The sequence below is a fragment of the Gracilinanus agilis genome, chromosome 6 (assembly GCF_016433145.1).
Source record: "Gracilinanus agilis isolate LMUSP501 chromosome 6, AgileGrace, whole genome shotgun sequence".
Classification (NCBI taxonomy): Eukaryota; Metazoa; Chordata; class Mammalia; order Didelphimorphia; family Didelphidae; genus Gracilinanus; species Gracilinanus agilis.
In genome coordinates this window covers 16,305,768-16,326,503 of record NC_058135.1, presented here as the reverse complement: position 1 = coordinate 16,326,503, position 20,736 = coordinate 16,305,768, and the positions used below count along the sequence as shown (strand labels likewise).

General features: G+C 40.7%; 1 protein-coding gene across 1 annotated transcript in view; it reads left to right on the top strand.

Moving 5' to 3' along the window:
- Positions 1-13,372: 13,372 nt before the first annotated feature.
- The window catches only part of MICU3 (mitochondrial calcium uptake family member 3), a 52,256-nt gene continuing 44,892 nt past the window's right edge, over positions 13,373-20,736 (top strand). The window contains exons 1-3 of the mRNA XM_044681133.1: positions 13,373-13,474; positions 14,998-15,151; positions 20,251-20,282. Coding sequence (XP_044537068.1) covers positions 13,373-13,474; positions 14,998-15,151; positions 20,251-20,282 — 288 coding nt within the window. The remainder of the gene's footprint in view (positions 13,475-14,997; positions 15,152-20,250; positions 20,283-20,736) is intronic.

The following is a 20,736-nucleotide window of genomic DNA, read 5'->3' as shown; positions in this document are numbered from 1 at the left end:
GCTCCCCATGAACATTAATCCATTGGCACTTGGGGACCTGTTTGATCTCACTCTAGCTTAGCCCTGGGTGGCACAGTCATCCAATTTTCAGAAAACACCTAGAGGGACAGGATAATAAAAAACACACACAACAACAGGGTCACAGTCTGAAAGAGCTCAGTAGGCCAACACATTCAAGAGAATCTGGTAAGAAGGTTGCGTATCAGTCTCAGTTTCCCAAGTACACAGTGGAGCAGACATTTTAGCAGTTTATCTGAAAAGGACCCAGAGGTTTTAATGGATTCAATATGAGTCTACCGGGACTGTGACAACATGGGATCTTTTACATGAAGCAGAGGATGAATGATAACTATTAGTCAGCTATACCTTGGCCTTGATGGCCCTGAAGTCTCTTCCAGCTCTCAGGTTCTGTGGTTCTGTGATGATTTGTGGGAAAACAGAGAGAAGCAGTTATTTGGCTGTTAATATGCATTAATATTAATTAATAATCCCTGTTAATATGCATTAATAAGTAAAGCCTTCACAAATAAATGAAGCCTTTACAATAGTATTTTTTATTATAATGATCAGTTTTCCTGTAGCAATAGAGAAATTTGGAAGAGAAGAGGATTTAGGAGGAAAGAGAATGAGTTTTATTTTAGACTTGAGTTTGAGATTAGAGTGTCTCAAAGGCAATTGGTGATCCATGCCTGAAGCTCAAGAGAGAAACTGATCTTGAATCTATATGGATTTGGGAGTCATCAATATTGAGATGAAGTTAAAACCATGGGAACAACCCATGAGCATGGAGAATAATCCTAGAAATGACCATCAGCCCCTAATTTTCATGACTTTGTGGTATTGCTACTGGGTTTATTAGATATTGCCTAATAAAAACCCACATTCTTTTCTTGTTCTTGTTACTGACACATGTAATGGATTCTACCACCAACCTTGGATCTGACTAAAAAGCCAAGAATAGTTGATGCATCCTTGGGATTTTACTTTTGGATAATTTACTTTAAGATGGTCTTTAAGGAGGCATTTCATTAGGGTCAGCTAAGTGACTCAGTGAATTGAAAGCCAGGTCTAGAGACAGGAGGTCCTGGGTTCAAATCTGGCCTCAGAAATTTCCCAGCTGTGTGACCCTAGGCAAGTCACTTAATCTCTATTGCCCAGCCTTTACCACTCTTCTGCACTAGAACTAATATATAGTATTGATTCTAAGACTGAAGGTAAGGGTTTGTTTTTTTGATTTGTTGTTTTTTTTTAAAGAAAATGATGAAGAAGGCAGGACTGCCTGGGCTGGCTCTCATTTTGAAAAGTTATTCTTTAGAAAACGGCTAATCAGCCACTAACTCAAGCTCCAATTTTGATCTGATTACATGTGGTGGAAAGAGTTTTGGATTTGGCATTCAAGACTGTGCTTATATCCAGATTCTGATACTTCCAACCTGGGAAAAATAATTTCATTTTTGAAATATTCATTTTCCTCATCAATGTTAGATGGTTGAACTAAATTAAACCTGGGATTGGTGGACTTTTAAAAAAATATCTTGATAACCATATTTTAATATGTGGTTTCCTTTTAAATAGTATGTATTAATTTTATGCATTTAATCACATGATTCTGAGAAGATATTTAAGAGATCCATGATCAAAAAAAATTAAGAACCTTTGACCTTCTCCATATGTTTGATTTTATGACTTCCTTCTCATTATTAACTATTGATGTCATATTCCTTTATATTGGCTTGGCTAGCATAACTAAGTCTGATGAAATGTTTAAAACCTGGGCAGGCAGAGTTAGTTGTAGACAGACTGAAGGCTCTTTGTGTTAGTAGTTCTCCCTGGGTTCTTCTTGGCAATCTAGAGATAAAGGACTCAATCAGGTTAAGTTATCTCAAAGCCTCTCTTGATTGAATTTTCTCTAACTACAATATTCTCTAATTCATTTTATAGCTGAGTGAGAAATGGGGAGGAGTCCTCCCCTGACCCCACTCTTTCCCTCCTACGCCTAGTCAAGTGTGCCTCCTGCAGCTCATTTACACTGTAGCCTCATAGTCTATAATCAGCAACCCTATCTAATGTCCTTGTGCCATGAGGAACTCTTGCTACCTTTCCATCTAAACACAAATATAATCCAGGTCACATTTTATGGCCATTATACTTGATGCTTGTCATTAAAGTCCTCACCTTGAGGACACATTTCTAGCAGATATGGTCCAACCTAGAAAGACTTGGAAACTTGGAGTTCCATCTGCTCTGTGTTGTCTGAGGACCAGCATGGCTAAGTTTAGAGGGCTTGTAGCTCCATGGCCTATAGGACGGTGGAATTTCCAATCACAGTAACTCTCAAATACCATCTACTAAGTTGTAGTATTGTGTTCTTCTCAGCTAAGAAGTAACCGGCCTGGCAAAATCAGAAATTCTTTTTAAAGTATGAAATTATAAGTTCAGGCTACATTATGAAAGCATTTTATGGGTTTTTTTCACCATCATGTTGACCTTCTCTAACCAGTTGTAGGTTGATGAATTTACACGATGTCCCAAACCAGCAAATCAAGATAGGTACCATTTGACCAGGCAATTAAAAAAAATGTTTTTAAGTGGTGGAATTGGGGGGGGGGGTTGTATATGAAATTAACTTTTGAAATATATATTGGATTTGGGTGAGAAAATGATAGGGCTTTAGGTTCAACCAGCTTTATTTGAAATATCGTATTATGCAAAGTAGGTCAGCCAATGAATACAGGTGTACAAGTATTAGTTTGACATGTGTAATATAAGGATAATACCACTAATCGGAGATTCGTGACATTTTGCCTGAGGGAAGTGGGGATGCTTAGTTTGAAAAAGGCATAGGGTGTTAACATGATACAAGATCATTGTAATTTGCAGGCAAGAAAGACATCCAAGAGGATTAGTGAACTGAAGTTTAGATATCCTCCACCCCAACCCTCCTTTATTTGTTAGCACGTTTGGTGTCTTTTTTCTCCTGAACGTTCATAATGGTGATGTTGAAACTTCAAAAGTTTTAAATTTAGAGAAACTCTACAAAGTTCAAAAGCAAGTTCTACCATTTCATGTGACACTGTGACCGTCTCTTGGCCTGAGGCTTCCTCTCTTCTTACTTTTAATGTTGTGGTAGATCTGGTAACCTTGATTGAACCCGTAGGTTCAAATTCTTATATGCCAAAAGGTTTAACAAGGTCAGATTTAACAATTACCCTGGGATATAAGAGACTTGACTTCAAGTAGGATTGAAGATAAGGGTTTAGACAGAGGTTGATGGCAATGGTAAGACCTAACTATATAAGGGGCAACTAGGTGGTACAGTGGACCCCATCTGGATTCAGATAGATCTTAGTTCAAATCCAGCCTCAGACACTGTGTGATTATGGGCAAGTCACTTAACCCTGTTTGCCTCAGTTCTCTCATCTATAAAATGAGCTGGAGAAGGAAATAGCAAATTACTCCAGTATCTTTGCCAAGGAAATCCCAAAAGTGATCTCAAAGAGTTAGATATGACTAAACAACAACAACATCTATGTAACAGGCATTGTTTTAAAAAAAAAATCCATAAGATACAGTGACTGCTTAGACACAGTAGAAGAAGGTGAGAAAGAATCAAAGAATATTCTAAAATTTCAAGTCTGGATATGAGAGTAAAAATAAAACTGAGAAAAAAGGGGAAGCCAGGAGGGTAAATTGGTCTGAGCAAAAGGTTCCCTGAAGAGAACGAAGTCTCAGGCTCCTTTTATATCTCTTACAGTGCTAAGCACTTAATAGAGACTTAATGGTCAATCACTTATAAATTGGATGAAGGTAAAAAGCAGGGCAGTGACTAAAAGGGTTCAGAGAAGATTTTTTCCCTCAATAGAAGCAAAAAAGAATATGCCCAAGGAGAACATGTGACCAAGAATACTCTCCTATACTTTTATTCCCACCAGTGCCTTTTGGTGATGTCATCATCAGCTTTTGCCTGGACCATTTCAGCAGTCTTCTAATTGGTCTTTCTGTTGTAGTCTTTCTCCTTTTTGGTATTCCCTCCACCCAACTACCACCTTGCTATTATTAAGAAGAAAAAGAAATCAATATTAAGGAAGATAACTGACCACTCTTCTACCAAAATTCTTTAGTACTTCCCTATTACCTTTAGAATAAAATGAAAATTTCTCAGCTTTGAATTTAAAACCTTCATAATCTGGATTTCCTTATGCATCCCATTCCCATCTTCAAATCACAGAATTGGAAGTCTTGTCCAACTCATACTTGTACAAGAATTTTTGCAACAGTATCCCCAATAAATGATCATCTAGCCTTTAATTGAGGACTCTGTGGGGAGTGGGGAGAAGGAAAGGCTTCCCACCTTCAGAGATAACCCATTCCATTGTGAATAACTTAAATAGCTAGAAAGTTCTTCCTGATACAAAGCTTAAACTGGCTTCTTCTCATCTTTCACCCACTGTTGCTAGCACTGTCTCTAGAGATATGCAGGACGAATCCAATCCCTCTTCCAGATAACTCATTATGTCTCCATAAATCTCTTAAGAATTAAATGCAATGATCTTCAATTCTTTTAGGGCATCTAGGTGGCAAAATGGTTAGAGTGCCTTGTATTGCCTACTGTATATATGAAGGGAAGTTTGACTCCTGATTGGCTGAGAGAATGTTGAGCACAATGATGCACACACTTCAGACACACTTCAAGATAGTTAGATTAATTTAGATTAATGTATTGAGAGAGAGGTGAGGAGTGAACTTTTGAATGGCGGACTACAGTCTCAGAGCCACAGATTTGTAGGGACTTGACCTCCACCATATTCTTTGACTTCTGCCACTTGTGATTCAGAACAATATGAATTCAGAACAATAACAATATGAAAACAGCTAAAACCAAAGCCTCAAAGAAAAGTGCTGATTGGACCCAAATCCAACAACAATTCCTGGAAGATTTAGATAAAGACATAAGACATGTCGGGGAGGAATTAGGAAAAGAAATAAGAATGATGAAAGGAAGTTATTGAGAGAAAATCAACAGGTTGGCAAAAGAAGCACAAAAATTACTTTAAAAAACAGAGTTGGTCTAATGGTGAAAGAGGCACAAAAATTCACTCAAGAAAAGCACTCCAAAAAAAGTAGAATTGGCTAAATGGAAAAGGAGATACAAAAGTTTACTGAAGAAAATAATTTCTAAAAAAAATTAGAACTGGGCAAGAAGCTAATGACTCCAGGAGACATCAAGAAACAAACAAAGTCAAAAGAATGATGAAATAGAAGAAAATCAGAAAATCAAAGATCCAGGAAAGATTATTTTAAAATTATTGGACTACCTGAAAGCCATGATTAAAAAAAGAGCCCATAAATGTATTTTAAGAAATTATAAAAGAAAACTGCCCCCTATAAGTAAAAATTTTAAAAATCCACCAATCACCTCCTGAAAAAGATCCCAAAATGAAAACTCTCAGGAATATTATAGACAAATTTCAGAGCTCCAAGGACAAGAAGAAAATATTTCAAGCTGTCAGGAAGAAGCAATTCAATTAGAATGGTACCATAGTCAAGATCAGAAAAGTTTTAGCAGCTTCTATCTTAAAAAGATTGAAGGACATGATATAGCAGGGGTCAGCAACCTTTTTGGCCGTGGGAGCCATAAACACCACATTTTTTAAAATGTAATTTCATGAGAGCTGTACAGTGCTCACAGTGCTGCTCCTGTAACAGTGCCTGAAAAAAAATGGACTTTATGGCTCCTGCAGAAAGAACGATATCTGACCCTCAAAAGAGCCAGATATGGCTCGAGAGCCATATGTTGCCGACCCATGTGATGTAGGATATTCCAGACAGCAAGGAGTAGGATTACAACCAAGAAAATTCTACCCAGTGTTTGGTTGAAAGAAGGAAGGAAGGAGGATGGGAGAAAGGAAGGGAATGAAGGTAGCCGAGGTAGTCCCCAGTCCCAGTGGGAAATTAGCCTGAGCTCTTCGGAGGGTAGGCTAGGATCTTGAGGTAGAAGGAAAAAGTCAGGCTAGTCTCTGGGGGTATTTAACTGGGTTTTATTTAGGTTGTAAAGAAAGGTTAGGGAAAGCTAGGGAAATTAGGCTCTCCAGAAGCTCTCCTCTCTTCTGGGGGGAGGGGCTCTGTGGGAAAAAGGTGCCAAAACTCTCTTGCTCTCTCTCTTCTTCCTATACTTTCCTCAGACACCTCCCACAAAGGAAGTAGGATGTGTCTGAGGAAGTTATGGCAGAAAGTACTGGAAGATGTAGTCTCCCAGGACTTGGAACCATTTTAAAATGCACACCAGCAAAACTGAGTATAATTCTCCAGGAGGGAAAAATAGATAGTTAATGAAATTAGGGACTTTCAAGCCTTCCTGATGGAAAGACCAGTGCTGAATTGAACACAATTCAAACACAAAACTAAAGGATAAAAATGTAAACAGGAGAGAGAAATAACAAGGAACTTGATAAGGTTAAACTGTTTACATTCCTAAATGGCAAGATGATACATGTAACTCTTAAGAACCTTATCATTATTTGAGCAGTTAGGAGTCTACATAGGCAAAGAGCATGGATGTGAGTTGATTATGTTGGGATGAGCTATGAAAAAAATGAAGACATGAGAAAAAGGTATCCGCTAGGAGAAGGAGAAAGGGAAAAACAAATAGGACATAAAAGAGGCACATGACAGGTTTTAGAGAGGAATAGAAAGTGGTGGTAGGGTGGGCAAAACTCATTCAAATAATTGAAGCTGTCCATCACTGCATGGGCATACCTTCATGCCAGATTTGTTATGTCTTTACCAAACTCCTCATTCATTTCCTCTTCCTTTTCAAGTAATCTGAACCATATTCTTTTTTTAATTTTATCTTTATTTTATTCCAAAAATGAATTTACACATAAGTTTTCCAAAGCTATATGATTCGTCTCCCTCCCCTTTTCTCTCTCCCCTCTTGAAGTTGACAAGCAGTTCCCCTGGATTATGCATATACATCTGAACTATATTCTAATGACAATATCACTTGTCATTTCTACCTCCATTGTTTTTCACCCAAATGTTGTCTACCACCTTTGCCCTCTGGTTTCTGGATTTCACCACATAAATCTGTTCACTGCTACTCTACTCCTGTCTCCTTTACTTAATCTAATTTGGCTGTACTGAATAGGGTATATATATATATATATATATACCTTCTAGATCTGTATTCCAATCATAAGTCCCATCTCACTAAGTTACAGTGATACTTGTAAAGCCAAATTTGCCTCATTGCTATAGGATCTTCCCTTTTCCCTTGCTTGTTCATGGAACCATAGAATTTTTGAGTTATTAAGGGAGCCCAAAGGCCATACAGTGAATATCATACCCATAAAATAATCCTCCTTATAACATGCCCAAAAAGTGGTTAGCCAGCTTCTTAAAGAATTCCAATAAGAGGTCACCATATTTTGTGCATATGTATATAGATATCCATGACAACGCGTTTTGCTCCTGATCTTTTTCTTGAATTTTGTCTTCTGTGATTTATTGAGTATCTTGAGTCTTCTTGTCTATTGTCCATGGTATCTAGTTTGATATACATAAGTAGACTGTATCCTTTTTTCCTTTCCCTTTTAAGCTTAAAGCCCTTTTCATTTTTATATCTCCAAGCAAATATGTTTTAACCTCGTTAGATGCATTCCTTTCTTGTCCAGTCTCCTCTAATCTTACCTCTAGTTACTATTGTCATCCAATCTATTTAGGACCTCTGTCCAATTAACTCTCCTGAAACACCATTTTTATTGCCTTACCACCAGACTTTTCTTGCTTATTGTAGTGGGTCCACCTTTTTTTTTTCTAATGAATCTTTTTTTTTTTACTTTCCAAATCTAAGGCTTAAAAAAAGACCCATAATTGGGAGAATTTCTTTTAAAAATTAAATTCATTTATAATAATTACTATTGTTAGACAAAACCCACCTTCAATTTTAAGTCAGCCAGTCATTAAGCATTTACTAAGTGCTTGCTTTGCTCCAGGTACCATGCTAAGTATTAGGAATAGAAAGAAAGGCAAAGGCCCCTGTCTTCAAGGAACTCAAAGTCTAATGGATGAAGGCAGTGCATAAAAAGGTGAAAAGGGATACCCACACAAGGGTATCTCCAGGCAGAGGAAGAGGGAACTGAGATTGGGTCAGTTTTAGGGTTGATGTGATAGGTTTGTGGGGAAGCATGATGAAGATGAGCACAGCCATCTAGGAGATGAAGGATGCTGGTCTAGATAGGAGAGGAAGCTGGCACTTCTGAAGCTTGACTGTTTCTGTGATGATGAACCAGTTGGTGTACCCTCAGTTTGCTGCTGCCCTTCCTAATGGATTCGGAGCTGGCTCTGGAACCACCCTCTCTCCATCCAAAAAAAGAAAGAAAATCTCACCCTCCCTATTCTTTTTGGGGTTTTTTTTTACAAGTATAGAACCTGCTCGTTGTTATGAACCTTTTCTTAGACATAATTAGGTATAAAACTTGAGGTTTGGAATCAGTGGCTAAATGCCTTAGGATCATAAGACCTGCTCTACGGGCCATCTCTGATCACTAGCCATATGAGGGCAATGAATCTGTTTGACTAGTACTGTGTGACCTAATGGCCACAGACACCATCAAGATTGCTTTACATAAATTATATGCATACACAGATATATATAATTCTGTCTCTCATAATGTTTTCTATAAAGGCTTTGTCAGAAACTCCAGTCTTGGTGCAGGGTTATTTTTCTCTCTCCTGAACCTGTGCCTTAGCATAATAACATGTGAGTTTTTACTTTTATAATTTCTACATTGTGATCAATTTATTTGGCAGCAATAATCTATCAGAAGAACTCAAAGAGGAAATACTTCACTCATAACACTAGGAAATGCATAATAAATGCTTGTCTTTTTCCTTCCTATCCACTCAGCCATCCTTGGCCATTCTAGACCTCAGGGATATGGATGTGAATGATACTTTAAAGCAGTAATAGCAAACCTATTGTATGGGTGCCAAAAATCGCATGCAGAGTCCTCTCTGTGAGCTAGCTCTCTCTCTCTCTCTCTCTCTCTCTCTCTCTCTCTCTCTCTCTCTCTCTCTCTCTCTCTCACACACACACACACACACACACACACACACACACACACACACAGAGTTTGTTACTAGAAAGGCAGAGGGACTTGGGCAGAGCTGCTCCCCTTCTCCTCTCAGCCCTGCTTGATGACATTTTTTTTCACATCCCCCACCCCTCTGCCCAGTAGCCCAATGGGAGCACACAGTAAGGTGGGCAGCAGAGCTAGAGAGGAGTGGAGTGCTTGGGCCACTCCCTTCCCTCTTTCTACACTCATTGAGGACATTCCTCACATCAGCCACCCCTTGGTCCAACAGTTCAACAGGAGCACTTCCTCCCTCCCCTGTGTGGGGTATGGGCGGGGGCAGGGTGTACCCAGCATGTGGTGGGGAGAGGGGGCATAGCACATGGTCTCTGGGAGGGGGGACAGGCACAGCACTCAGTCTAGGGGGTAGGGTGGAGGTGGGACCTGGCACTCTATCTCTAAAAGGTTCACCATCCCAGCTTTAGAGTGTCTACCTACTATAATGTTGTAATAAATACATAAGTATTTATTGACTGAAGGAATGAAGGGATGAATAAAAAGAAGCAGCATTCTCTTCCTCTTATTCCTTCCTGACTCAGACATTGAAGGTAAATCTATTTCCTTAAAGCTCTGTAGACATTTTATCATCCTCTGATTTCAAGGTCTCTCATGTCTCTAACCATCCTGTAAGACTTGCGCAAAAATATTTATAGCAGCGCTCTTTGTGGTGGCAAAAAACTGGAAAGCAAGGGTATGCCCTTCAATTGTGGAATGGCTGAACAAATTGTGGTATATGTTGTTGATGGAATACTATTGTGCTTAAAGGAACAATAAACTGGAGGAATTCCATGTGAACTAGAAAGACCTCCAGGAATTGATGCAGAGTGAAAGGAGCAGAGCCAGAAGAACATTGTACACAGAGACTGATATATTATGGTAAAATCGAATGTAATGGACATCTGTACTAGCAGCAATGCAATGACCCAAGACAATTCGGAGGGATTTATGGAAAGGAACACTATCCACATTCAGAGAAAGAACTGCAGGAGTAGAAACACAGAAGAAAAACAACTGCGTGGACACTTGGGTTAATGAGAACATAATTGGGGATGTAGACCTGAAAAGACCACACCCATGTAACTATCAATAATGTGTAAATAAGTCTTGACTGACCACACCAATGAAAATGCGAATTAGCTACGGAAAGGGGAGGGGGTGAGTCGGGGGATGGGGGGGGTGAAGAAGGTGAAGGATAAAGTAAAAACATGACTTATATAACCAGGGAAATTTTTTCTAAAAATAAAAAATTATTAAGAACAAAAAAAAAATCTAACCATCCTGTAAGATGAGACCTCCTTTGTAGCAGGGTGCTGCCTGCTCATGTCCACCCCATGCCTCTCCCCCATTATTCTTGGAGTCACTCTCAACTTCTCTTCTTTGGATACCGTAATGCTCCATGACTGTGGCCAGACACCATCACCAGATCAATACTAGTAGAAGGATAGAAAGATGGGCCCAGCAAGAAACAGTTTCCCAAAGATAGATCCATCTGGCTTTCTTTGTTCTGTTTCTGTTCCTTATCACAAATCTTTTAAGTACATCCTAGAAGCACCCATAACACCTAGCAATTTCCGCTGATTCATGCCACCCCCCCTTCCCCCACTGCTTCCCCATGCTTTCTCCCCTGCATTCCTGTGACAGATTGAAGACTCACCTGAATTCCCTTCCTTCAGGAAGCCTTCAAGTCACTTTGCTGTCCCTCTGAACATCAGCCTCATGGATCACTCTGATTTGTCTTTTTGTTTCCTGTATGCTCAGCAGATCTCCTGAACTGGCTTCTAAGCTCCTCTAGGTGAGGCCCATATGTCTTCTACTTCATCAGTAGAATCTGCTGCCTTAAAATAGTGCCTGGAACATAGTAGGTGCTTAATAGGTGCTCATTTATTGCCTGATTGATTGGCCTACTGACAAATGAGTAGGTGCAGACTCAGTGGAAATGAATATCAAAGAAAGCAAAGCCTTTGACATTATTAACTCCTTCCACTTACCCATCACCTGTCCTGCAGATGTCCAGGGGCTGGCACATTTGCCTTCACATGTTACATGGAAGTACCTGTAAATGTGCCAAGTGAAATACAGAGAGCTTCTATCAGTAATAACACCAACCATTCAACGGGTGCTTTATTAATTAAGCACTCCCCATGTGCCAGACACTCTGGCCTATAAGCTCTGATGGGGTAATGGGCAGTGTGGTTCTAGGCATCATCCTAGTAATGTGGGTCACCTTAGGGGGATTCATGAGGTCAGCTGGGGTTTCTGTTTGGTGCTAGAATTACTCTTAACCCCAGGTCTGGCAAGCAGCAGCCCTAAAGCCGGCCTTCGAATTAGCAGGGATGGAGCCAAGCAAGCTCGGGGCCCTTACTCAGCAGCTGCAGTGCTAAATGTGTGCTCAGGCTAGAATTACAGAAGGCCAGCCCTTTAAATGCCAGACTTCCTGGCCCTCATCTTGCAACTAACCCCTTTCTCCAACTAGACTAGAAAATGGCTTTTGTGTCTACGCTTTCTCCCAGGAAGTTTCAGAGACCTTCCCCATTGCTCATCTTTGCACCCTCTGATCAGGAAAAGGGCCTCTGGGCTTTTAAAGAAATGACAAGATCTCTACCTGTCTCCCCTTGGTCTCCCACTTCACCTTTCTCCAAGGGGAATAAATGTCTCTGTTCCTGTTCTCTTAATTACAAAAGAAACTCTCCCTCCCTTCTTTCACCATATGGGTGTCAACAGTTGACTTCTATGTGGGGTCTGGAGGACAGATTCTGTCTGTTTATGTTCCTGTCTCTCTTTATCTCTCTGTCCATCTCTCTTCTTCTCCTGCACTGGGAAGGAAAGGGGCTCAAAAGAGCATCCCACAGTTCAGCTGGGAATGCAGGGTTTGTAGGTAAATTCCTTCAGTGGGTAGAGGGGGAAAGCCAGGGCCTACCAGGCAGCCCTGGCAGAGGGTTCAGTCCTTACCATTTCCAGCCAGCATCCCTTTAGTTTTTGCTTCCTAGCATCCCTTCTCACTACTGACCCCCCCCCAGTTCACTTCTAAAGGCCCCAGAGGGGATACCAAGAAGGGGGAGTGTCTCTCTGGTCCTGCCACCCTAACTGCTCCAAACAGCATGAGAAGGAAGATGGATTCATCTCCTCTTTCTCTTTCCTGGTCCTTATCCCAAATGTCACTTTTGGTGGCCTCTGGGCAATAGTTTGGTTGCCATACAGAACCAGGTCTTTAGTGCCTCTAGCAACACTCACTGACCAGCAAGCCAGGAGGCAAGGAAAGAGTGGTAATGAAACAGTTCATGAATATTTGAAATAAGCCCTTTTTAGTGAAAACCTGGCAGTTTTGATCACTGCTTTTCAAACCTACCAATACTTTTAAGTCCTTTGGCTACTATTCTGGTACTTTCTATGCCTGGTACATAAGAAAAGTGGCATAATCAACTCCAGTGATCCCTTGCTGTGGCATTGAGATGACCCTCGGTTCTGGAGGGCTTTGCTAGAGCAGGGCAGGCTCCAGCAAAATGGGAATGGCTTGAGTTGAGCCCAATGAGAGGCTGACCCCAGGATCAGGGCTCCTTGGAAAGGTTTTTTCCCAGAGACTAGGCCACCAAGACAAGGAAGGGGCAGGTGGAAAAAGGACTGGGACTGATGGAATCATGGATTTTAGAAGTATGTGTCATTGTCCAAAAGGACACATGTGTGGACCGGTGTACAGCCCACAGACAAATAGTCTTTGTGGAAAAGAAATGAATCCTTCTACAAATTCCCTTTAGTTGAGAAGGAATCCAAATTATTATAAGCATTCATTTCTAAAAGGATGCCTTTTTTCTAGCTATAATAACAAGGTAGCTTACATTATGTAGAGGTCTAGTTTTCAGAGATCCTTCATGAATTTTACGTCTTCTGAATCTCACAACATCCTTTTTTTTCTTTTCTAAACCCTTACCTTATTTCTTAGAATTGATAGTAAGTATCAATTCCAAGGTAGAAGAGTCATAAGGGTTAGGCAATTGGGGTTAAGTACTTGCCCAGGGTTACACAGCTAAGACATGTCTGAGGTCAGATTTGAACCCAGGTCCTCTAGGCTTGGCTCTATTCATTGAGCCATTTAAATGCCCCTACAATTTCCTCCACCTCTACCTCCTCCTCCTCCTCCTTCTCCTCCTCACCTTCCATCTCAGAATCAATACTGTGTATTGGTTCTAAGTGCAGCAGGTAAATAAACACAGGTAGTAGAGGGAGAAGGGGATGAATGAGGAATGATTGGGGTAAAGTGGGTTAACTGCCTGACATACAAATACACTGGGAATTACACCTACTCCCACAAACACAGGACACAGCTGGGAGTGAATGGTGACAAGGTTGTGAATGGCAGTTAGACCCAACTGTCTTCCTTAACTAAGCCAGGGAATAAACAATTCAGTGAGTTCTTGATTGGTTGTAGAGAATGAAAGTAGTCTATAAGTTATAAAATCTATTTAATAAAGTCTTGGGAAGGAAGGTGGGATTAGGTTAGTCTAAGCTAAGGCTAAAGGATCTGCCAACTGCCAATAGAATGTGCTGGCTTCACAGACCTAAGTACAGACAGGCAGCCAAGCTGGGAATCAGGAGTGACTGCTATGGGCTTTGGAATCAAAAGGGATTTCTCACTCTCCTGGAGATGATGTATCAAAGCCGAGACCATGATGTTCAAGTAGATGAATAAATCTTTGTCAGCCAATAAATCCACAGACTGGGTTAGAGACACTCTGTGACTAGTCCACCCAATCCCAGAGACATGCCCTTCCCTCAGTCCTGATGCTTGCCAGATGTCTCCCCAAGATCTCCAAATCCAGGATACAAATTGCTAACTGGATCCAAGATGCCACACACTTTGCACTTTGCTCCTGGCAGTTCAGACTCCTCAACAACTCTTTCTGCATTCTATACAGAATGTCCATCTTTTCCAGCAAAGCTCATGTGTCCTGCTGTCTGTGCATTGCTATTTCCTCTCTATCTATCTTCATGTCCTACCTTATATTTGCCTACAACATAAGGCAGAAGAGTGGTAAGGGCTAGGCAATGAGGGTTAAGTGACTTGCCCAGAGTCACACAGATAGGAAGTGTCTGAGGCCATATTTGAACCTAGGACCTCCTGTCTCTAGGCCTGGCTCTCAATCCACTGAGCTACCCAGCTGTCCCCAATTCCTTCTTGATGTAGGCATTATTAGCCTTATTTTAAAAATGAGCAAACAAAGGTCTGGTGACTTTCTCAAGAGGATGCAGCAGAGTTGGGTTTTGACTCAGGTCTTCTCATTTTCCCTTTAACTACCTTTTGCCAGTGTTTCCCAATTGTGTCAATCAGATATATTTTAGAGAAATAATAAATTAATTTCTCTATAGTTGGTACAGATATTAGAGAATCTTTATATAAAATAATGTTTCTTTTTATGCAAACCATTTAAAAAGATTCCTGTAGTTAATTGAGGGAAATAACAGCAAATGATGGCGGAAAAATTCTGACACAAGTGCTCATAAGATGTAGCAAAGAAAGCACGCTTTTGGCTTCAATCTTACTGCAAAAAAGAAGATTGTCTGCTAATTCTGTCAAAAAACTAACTCATAATAAAACCTCTTATTACCTGCATGAACTCTTCTTTGAGTGTCAAGATGAAAACTTCTTTCAACCTTCTTTCCACCAGGAACTGACTATGTAACCATGGATGTCTCCATTACTTCATGCCTGTGAACCTCCTCTGTCTCATATTGGCAGCCTTTACCTCTGCACACCCTTCTCCCATTTTGTTTGTTCCCTCACTCCATTCCCTGCATACCTCAATTTAAGGTAGTGATTTTTTAAGGGGAAAAACTCTCAAAACACTCAAAGTTTTTCTCCCTTTCATAGGTGGTTTCCAGTAAAGCAGATTTAGAAGACTTAGACTTCTTTGCCACTTCTCGGGAAAGACGGTTTCGTTTATTTGCTTCTTTAGAATGTGAAGGACAGTTATTCATGACACCACATGATTTCATTCTGGCTGTTACAACTGATGAGCCCAAATGTAAGTGCAATTTTAAAACTCATTTTATCTTCTTGGTTTGCTTTTGTTCTTTTCAGTTTACATGGCCAGGCCAGGGAACCCCATGCTCTAATGTCCAAAGGTCCAAAAGTGCCTAAGGTCCAGCAACTAGGGTTTAAGCCTTGGCTCTGGCTCTTCCAGCTGAGGCATCTGGGGCTCACAGAGAGGGATTCACTTGCCCATAGTGATACAACTACTTGTCAAGACAGGATTCCAACCAAGGTCTTTCCCAATGGGATTGTTCCATTATAGTATTCCACTCTGGTACCACCCAATCCCTCTGCACTGCCTTTCTTGCCTTGTAAAATGAGAAGAGTAATACCCATTTCATTATTTGATTCAAGGACATTATTTTAAAAAAGCATCTAACAGGCTTAAAGTGATCTACAAATGTCACTTATGTTGATCTTCCATATTTGCTAAACCCAAAGCCAGGAGACTCCAGACCCACTGAAGGAAGGAGGTGGGTATAACTACCTCCTTCCTTCAGTGGGTCTGGAGTCTCCTGGCTTTGGGTTTCCCTCTCCAACAGAACAACCTCTCCATGCCAGCACAGAGGAGCTAGGAAGCACACTGAAGGCTGGCATCTCTTGGACTTGTTACATTCCAATGGGCCCTTAGGGGTTCTTCCAAGGGAAGCACTCAACTTATGCTCTTATCTTCCCAAATCTTGGGTAGAGGTTTATATTGGGAATGAGCCAACACTTTATCAGGCCCACTGTGTAAGTCCTTGTGGCCTTTTTTTGTCACCCACAACTCTAATTTCCTGGGGGGCAGCAATGTTCCAAGTTTAGCAACTAGAGAATAGAACCAAGAGTAATGGGGAAAGCACCATAAAGGTTTCCAGGTGTCATCCAGAGAACACCCTCAAATCTGGGCCTTTCTCCCTGTTCATCTGCAATGCTTGTCCCAAGAGCATGTGCTCAGATATATCCTCCATAGGCTGGTACTCCAAGGCATGGAGCATCACTCTTTTTTTTTTTTTTTTTTGGTAGGCAATGGGGGTCAAGTGACTTGCCCAGGGTCACACAGCTGGGAAGTGTCTGAGGCCAGATTTGAACCTAGGACCTCCCATCTCTAGGCCTGGCTCTCAATCCACTGAGCTACCCAGCTGCCCCTGAGCATCACTCTTGAAGCATTGGCCTCTCATTGTTCATCTCATGGGGATTGCTAGGCTAATCTCTTTTGAAGAATCATGAATTTCATTGCAAAGATTCTGCAATGTTCTGGTCCTTAGGCTCCCAGGCTTATAGAACTATTGTTGAAGATGACCTCCAAGGCCATCCAGTCACCCCTTGATTTTATAACTGAAGGAACCAAGACCCGGAAAGGTTCAATGATTTGTTTGTGGTCACCCAAGTAGTAAATGGCAGGGTCAGGATTTGAAATCAAGCCCTATAATATCAAGGTCAACATTCTGTCCACTATATCATAATCAGTACAAGATAGTCCATAAACAGCCTCCCCAGGAAGGCCTCCCCAAAGAGGAGGAATCCTCTTCCTTTTGCCCATGTCTTTCCTGACCAGAGTAGTGATTTCTCTGCCTGATCTCACCTCATGTCCTGACCAGAAAGAGTAATGTATGGGTGGAAGAATGTTGTGGGAGCTATCCATCTGAACAAGAGACTCCTTGAGGAGGGCATCCCTGAAGGCTGTGTTAGCTCTGCTGACCCAAGGGATTTTTTTTAATCAATAAATAATAAGCACAAGTGGGATTTGGTATTTTGCACACTTTTTAGTCAGTTGTTAGATTGTAAATTTGTAATCTATTGGACAGAATTCTTTACAAAAGTATACTTGCTCCCTTCTCATATTTTCATCAAATGGAAATTATTCTTAAAAATATTTTTTCAAAGACACAGTAGCAAGAAAGGAGAGGGGGAAATTCTAGTCAAATTCAATGTTCTCCCCCTCCACCTGAGAAAATCAGAAATATAGCAAGTGATATAGAAGATCAACAATTAAGAAAGAAGGATGAAAAGAAAACCCTACACCATAATCCTCATGGGAAAAAAAAAGCAAAGGACCAAAAGTTTGGCTTCCTTTTCTGCCGATTGCCCCTCCCACCACATCCCACATGGCTGCTCCCAACTTTGTGCATGCTGACCAAGATCTGCTTTCTACAGAAGATCAAGCATTTTGTTCCGGGAGTTCCTAGGGGCTGCTAACTATCCACCCTCTAACACACACATACATTGAGAAAGAAGGGGGGAAAACCTATATTAAGTGCCTATTTTATGCCAGTTGCTGTCCGAATTACTTTACAATTATTATATCATTTGAGCCTCACCACACCCATGGGAAGTAAGATCATCGAGAGTAAATTGTTTGTTGTGGTGACCAAAAAACTGACCTTATCATTGGCTTCATTAATTAAGACATAATGTTCTGGTCTTTGGGAGTTGCCAGTCCTCCTTTGTTCTGCTCATCATAGATGACTACTCTGTTTCACTCCTATTGCTTTATTTCTGACAGTATTAGCAAACTGGGAGTACCCAGAGGAGGGCAGCCGAAGTGGTTAGAGACCCATGAGCTCATGCTGCATGAGGCGAGTTGAAGGAAATGGAGGAATATAGCCTAGAGTAGAGAAAATTTAGTGAGGATATATAGCTATTTTCAGGTGTTTAACAAGCTGTCAAATGATAGAGGGAATTGCTTATTCTGTTTTATCCCAGAGACCAGACCTAGAAACAACAGGTAGGATTTGGAAAGGGATCAAGTTAGGCTGGGATGGACAGAAATATCCTAAAGAACAGAACTCATTGGAGTGGGATTCACTGCCCAGAAGGTGGCTTCCCACTGCCATATAGACTGATAACACTGAGTTACTGGGCTCCTCTCCATCTCCCAAATTCTGTCATTTTGCTATCTCTGTCAAAGAATTGAGGATAACTCAGAGAACCAAGTCCAAGCATTCCTTTCTCTTGGAGAGAAAGAGCAAATATCTGTCACACCTTATATAAGATAAGATAAAGTATTTCCAGGGTTTGTTTTGAAAATAGTAAAATGCTGCATATGTAAGACATGTGTAAGAAAAGCAACATAGGAGAAGAGAAAGTTTGAGAAACAATTGAAGAGAATTTCCAGCTTCTGACCCACTGGTTCTTTCCCTGGTGCCCTCAAACTCTCACAACTTGCCCTCCTCTCCTTAAAAAAAGAACATTTCCTTGCCTCTCAAGTTATCATCTTTGATTTCTCTCTCTCCCACACCTCACAGCCAAACTCCTAGAAGACATTGTCTACATTTACTAGGGGGTGGAGCGGGAGGGGGCGTGGAAGGGAATAGAGCCAACAGGGAAGAGGAAAGGCATTGCTCCTCCTGAGCTCTCCCAAATTTCTCTTCACACAAATTTAATATAATGCCTCAAAACAAAATCTTGAGTGGCAGACCCTCAAAAACAATTTTCCTTCCCAAGAATATCTAGAAGGTCGTCTAGAAAGGTTTATCACAATAGAGTGAGAGTAGAGCAGAGTCTAACAGAGGCAATATCCTGGCAAGACTATAGCAGGAACACCTTAGCAAGCACACAACATGTATTAGGTGTAACTTAATCAGCAACAGCAGCTTTGGAAACTCTCATCACACAGTCAATAGAACAGGCAGACAACTGGTCAGAAGAATACAATGATCCCTTTGCTGGCACTGGGTGCAGTACTCTGTTGGATTGCCCATAGATAGGTTGCACTGCTAGGTCATAGTCCCAGGGTAAAGAGAAGCACTAGCACATTAGAGCTTGCAACCATAAGGGAAAAGGGAGTCTAGACACAGCTCCCATGCAGAAAAGAATGCTCACATACCAGAACACAGATCAGGAGAGTAATAAACACACCTCTCCTTAGAGCATACCACTTTGGAAGAACTGAAAACTTATAGATCACCAGAACTAGCTCTAAAGACAGCTGCACAAAAAGCCTAAAGCTTTGGATGATGCCCCCTATACCCTGCGAGCAGAGCCTAACTTTAACATAAATTAAAAGTCAAGAAAAACTAGAAAAATAAGGAAACAACAAAAAAAAGAACCTGACCATAGAAAGTTATTTTGGTGACAGTGCCTAAGTTGCTTGATGGATAAAGAGACAGGCCTAGAGAGACAGAATGTCCTGGGTTCAAATTTGTCCTCAGATACTTCCTAGCTATGTGACCCTGGGCAAATCACTTAGCCACCACTGCCTAGCCCTTACTGCAATTCTGCCTTGGAATCAATTCTTATATATTGATTCTATGATGGAAGGTAAGGGAAGAAAGAAGGAAAGAAAGAAAGAAAGAAAGAAAGAAAGAAAGAAAGAAAGAAAGAAAGAAAGAAAGAAAGAAAGAAANAAGGAAGGAAGGAAGGAAGGAAGGAAGGAAGGAAGGAAGGAAGGAAGGAAGGAAGGAAGAATAAACAAAATCAAAAAAATGAAAAAACCAGAAGAAAATGTGAAATATCTCAGAAGAGCAATTGACCTGATAAATGGATTAAAGCAAGATAATATAGGAATTATTGGACATGAAAATCATGAAATCATGAAAGCCATGATCAAATAAAAAGCCTAAACATCATCTTTCAAGAAATTATCTAGGAAAACTGTCCTGATACTATAGAACTAGAAGGTAAAATAGATATTGAAAAAATATATCAATAACTCCTAAAAGAGATCCCAAAATGAAAACTCCCAGAACTATTATAGCCAAATTCCAGAGCTCCCAGGACAAGGAGGTAATATTGTAAGCAACCAAAAAGAAACAATTCAAATATTATGCAGCCATAGTCAGGATAATACAAGATTTAGTAGCTTCTACCTTAAAGGATTGGAGGACTTGGACTATGATATTCCAGAAGGTAAAGGAGCTTGGATAACAATCAAGAAGGACCTATCCAGTAAAAACTGAGTATATTTCTTCAGAGGGGAAATGAAAATTCAGTGAAATAGAGGACTTTTAAGCATTACTGAATTGTGAATGGATTAGAAAAGCCAAAGAAAGCCCTTATCAAATCTCACATTGCTATGTAAACATAAATGTTATTTGTGCATTGTTTGTATAAACATTGCATTATACATCCTTGGCATTCATGTCCTAATTTTTTGTTTGCTCATTTTAGGTGTCAAACAGTGGAGATCACTTTCCAAACAGGTAAGAAGCATTTTGAGTTTCACTTGAAGACCTGCCTATGTGGTGACTGGTGTGTTTCAGAGTGAACAAAGACAGTCCTATTAGTCAGAGATGTGTAAATACTCTAAAAAGATAGTGTCCTGAAATGCAATGGGTCCTTAGACAAATACTTCCACCCTTTTACTCTCTTCCCAAACCCAAATCCCTATTTCCTGAGTTCTAGAACCTCCCTTCAGCCTACAGATACCAGGTTTTGGTTGATGGTGCTAGAAGAGGAGGAGGAGGAGGAGGAGGAAGAGGGGGAGGAGGATAAAGAAGGAGGAGAAGGAGGTAGAGGAGGTAAAGGAGGAGGTAAAGGAGGTGGAGAAAGAGGAGGTAGAGGAGAGAGGAAGAGAAGGAGGAAGATAAAGAAGGAGGACAAGGAGGTAGAGGAGGTAGAGGAGGAGGTAAAGGAGGAGGGAGGAAGAGGAGGAGG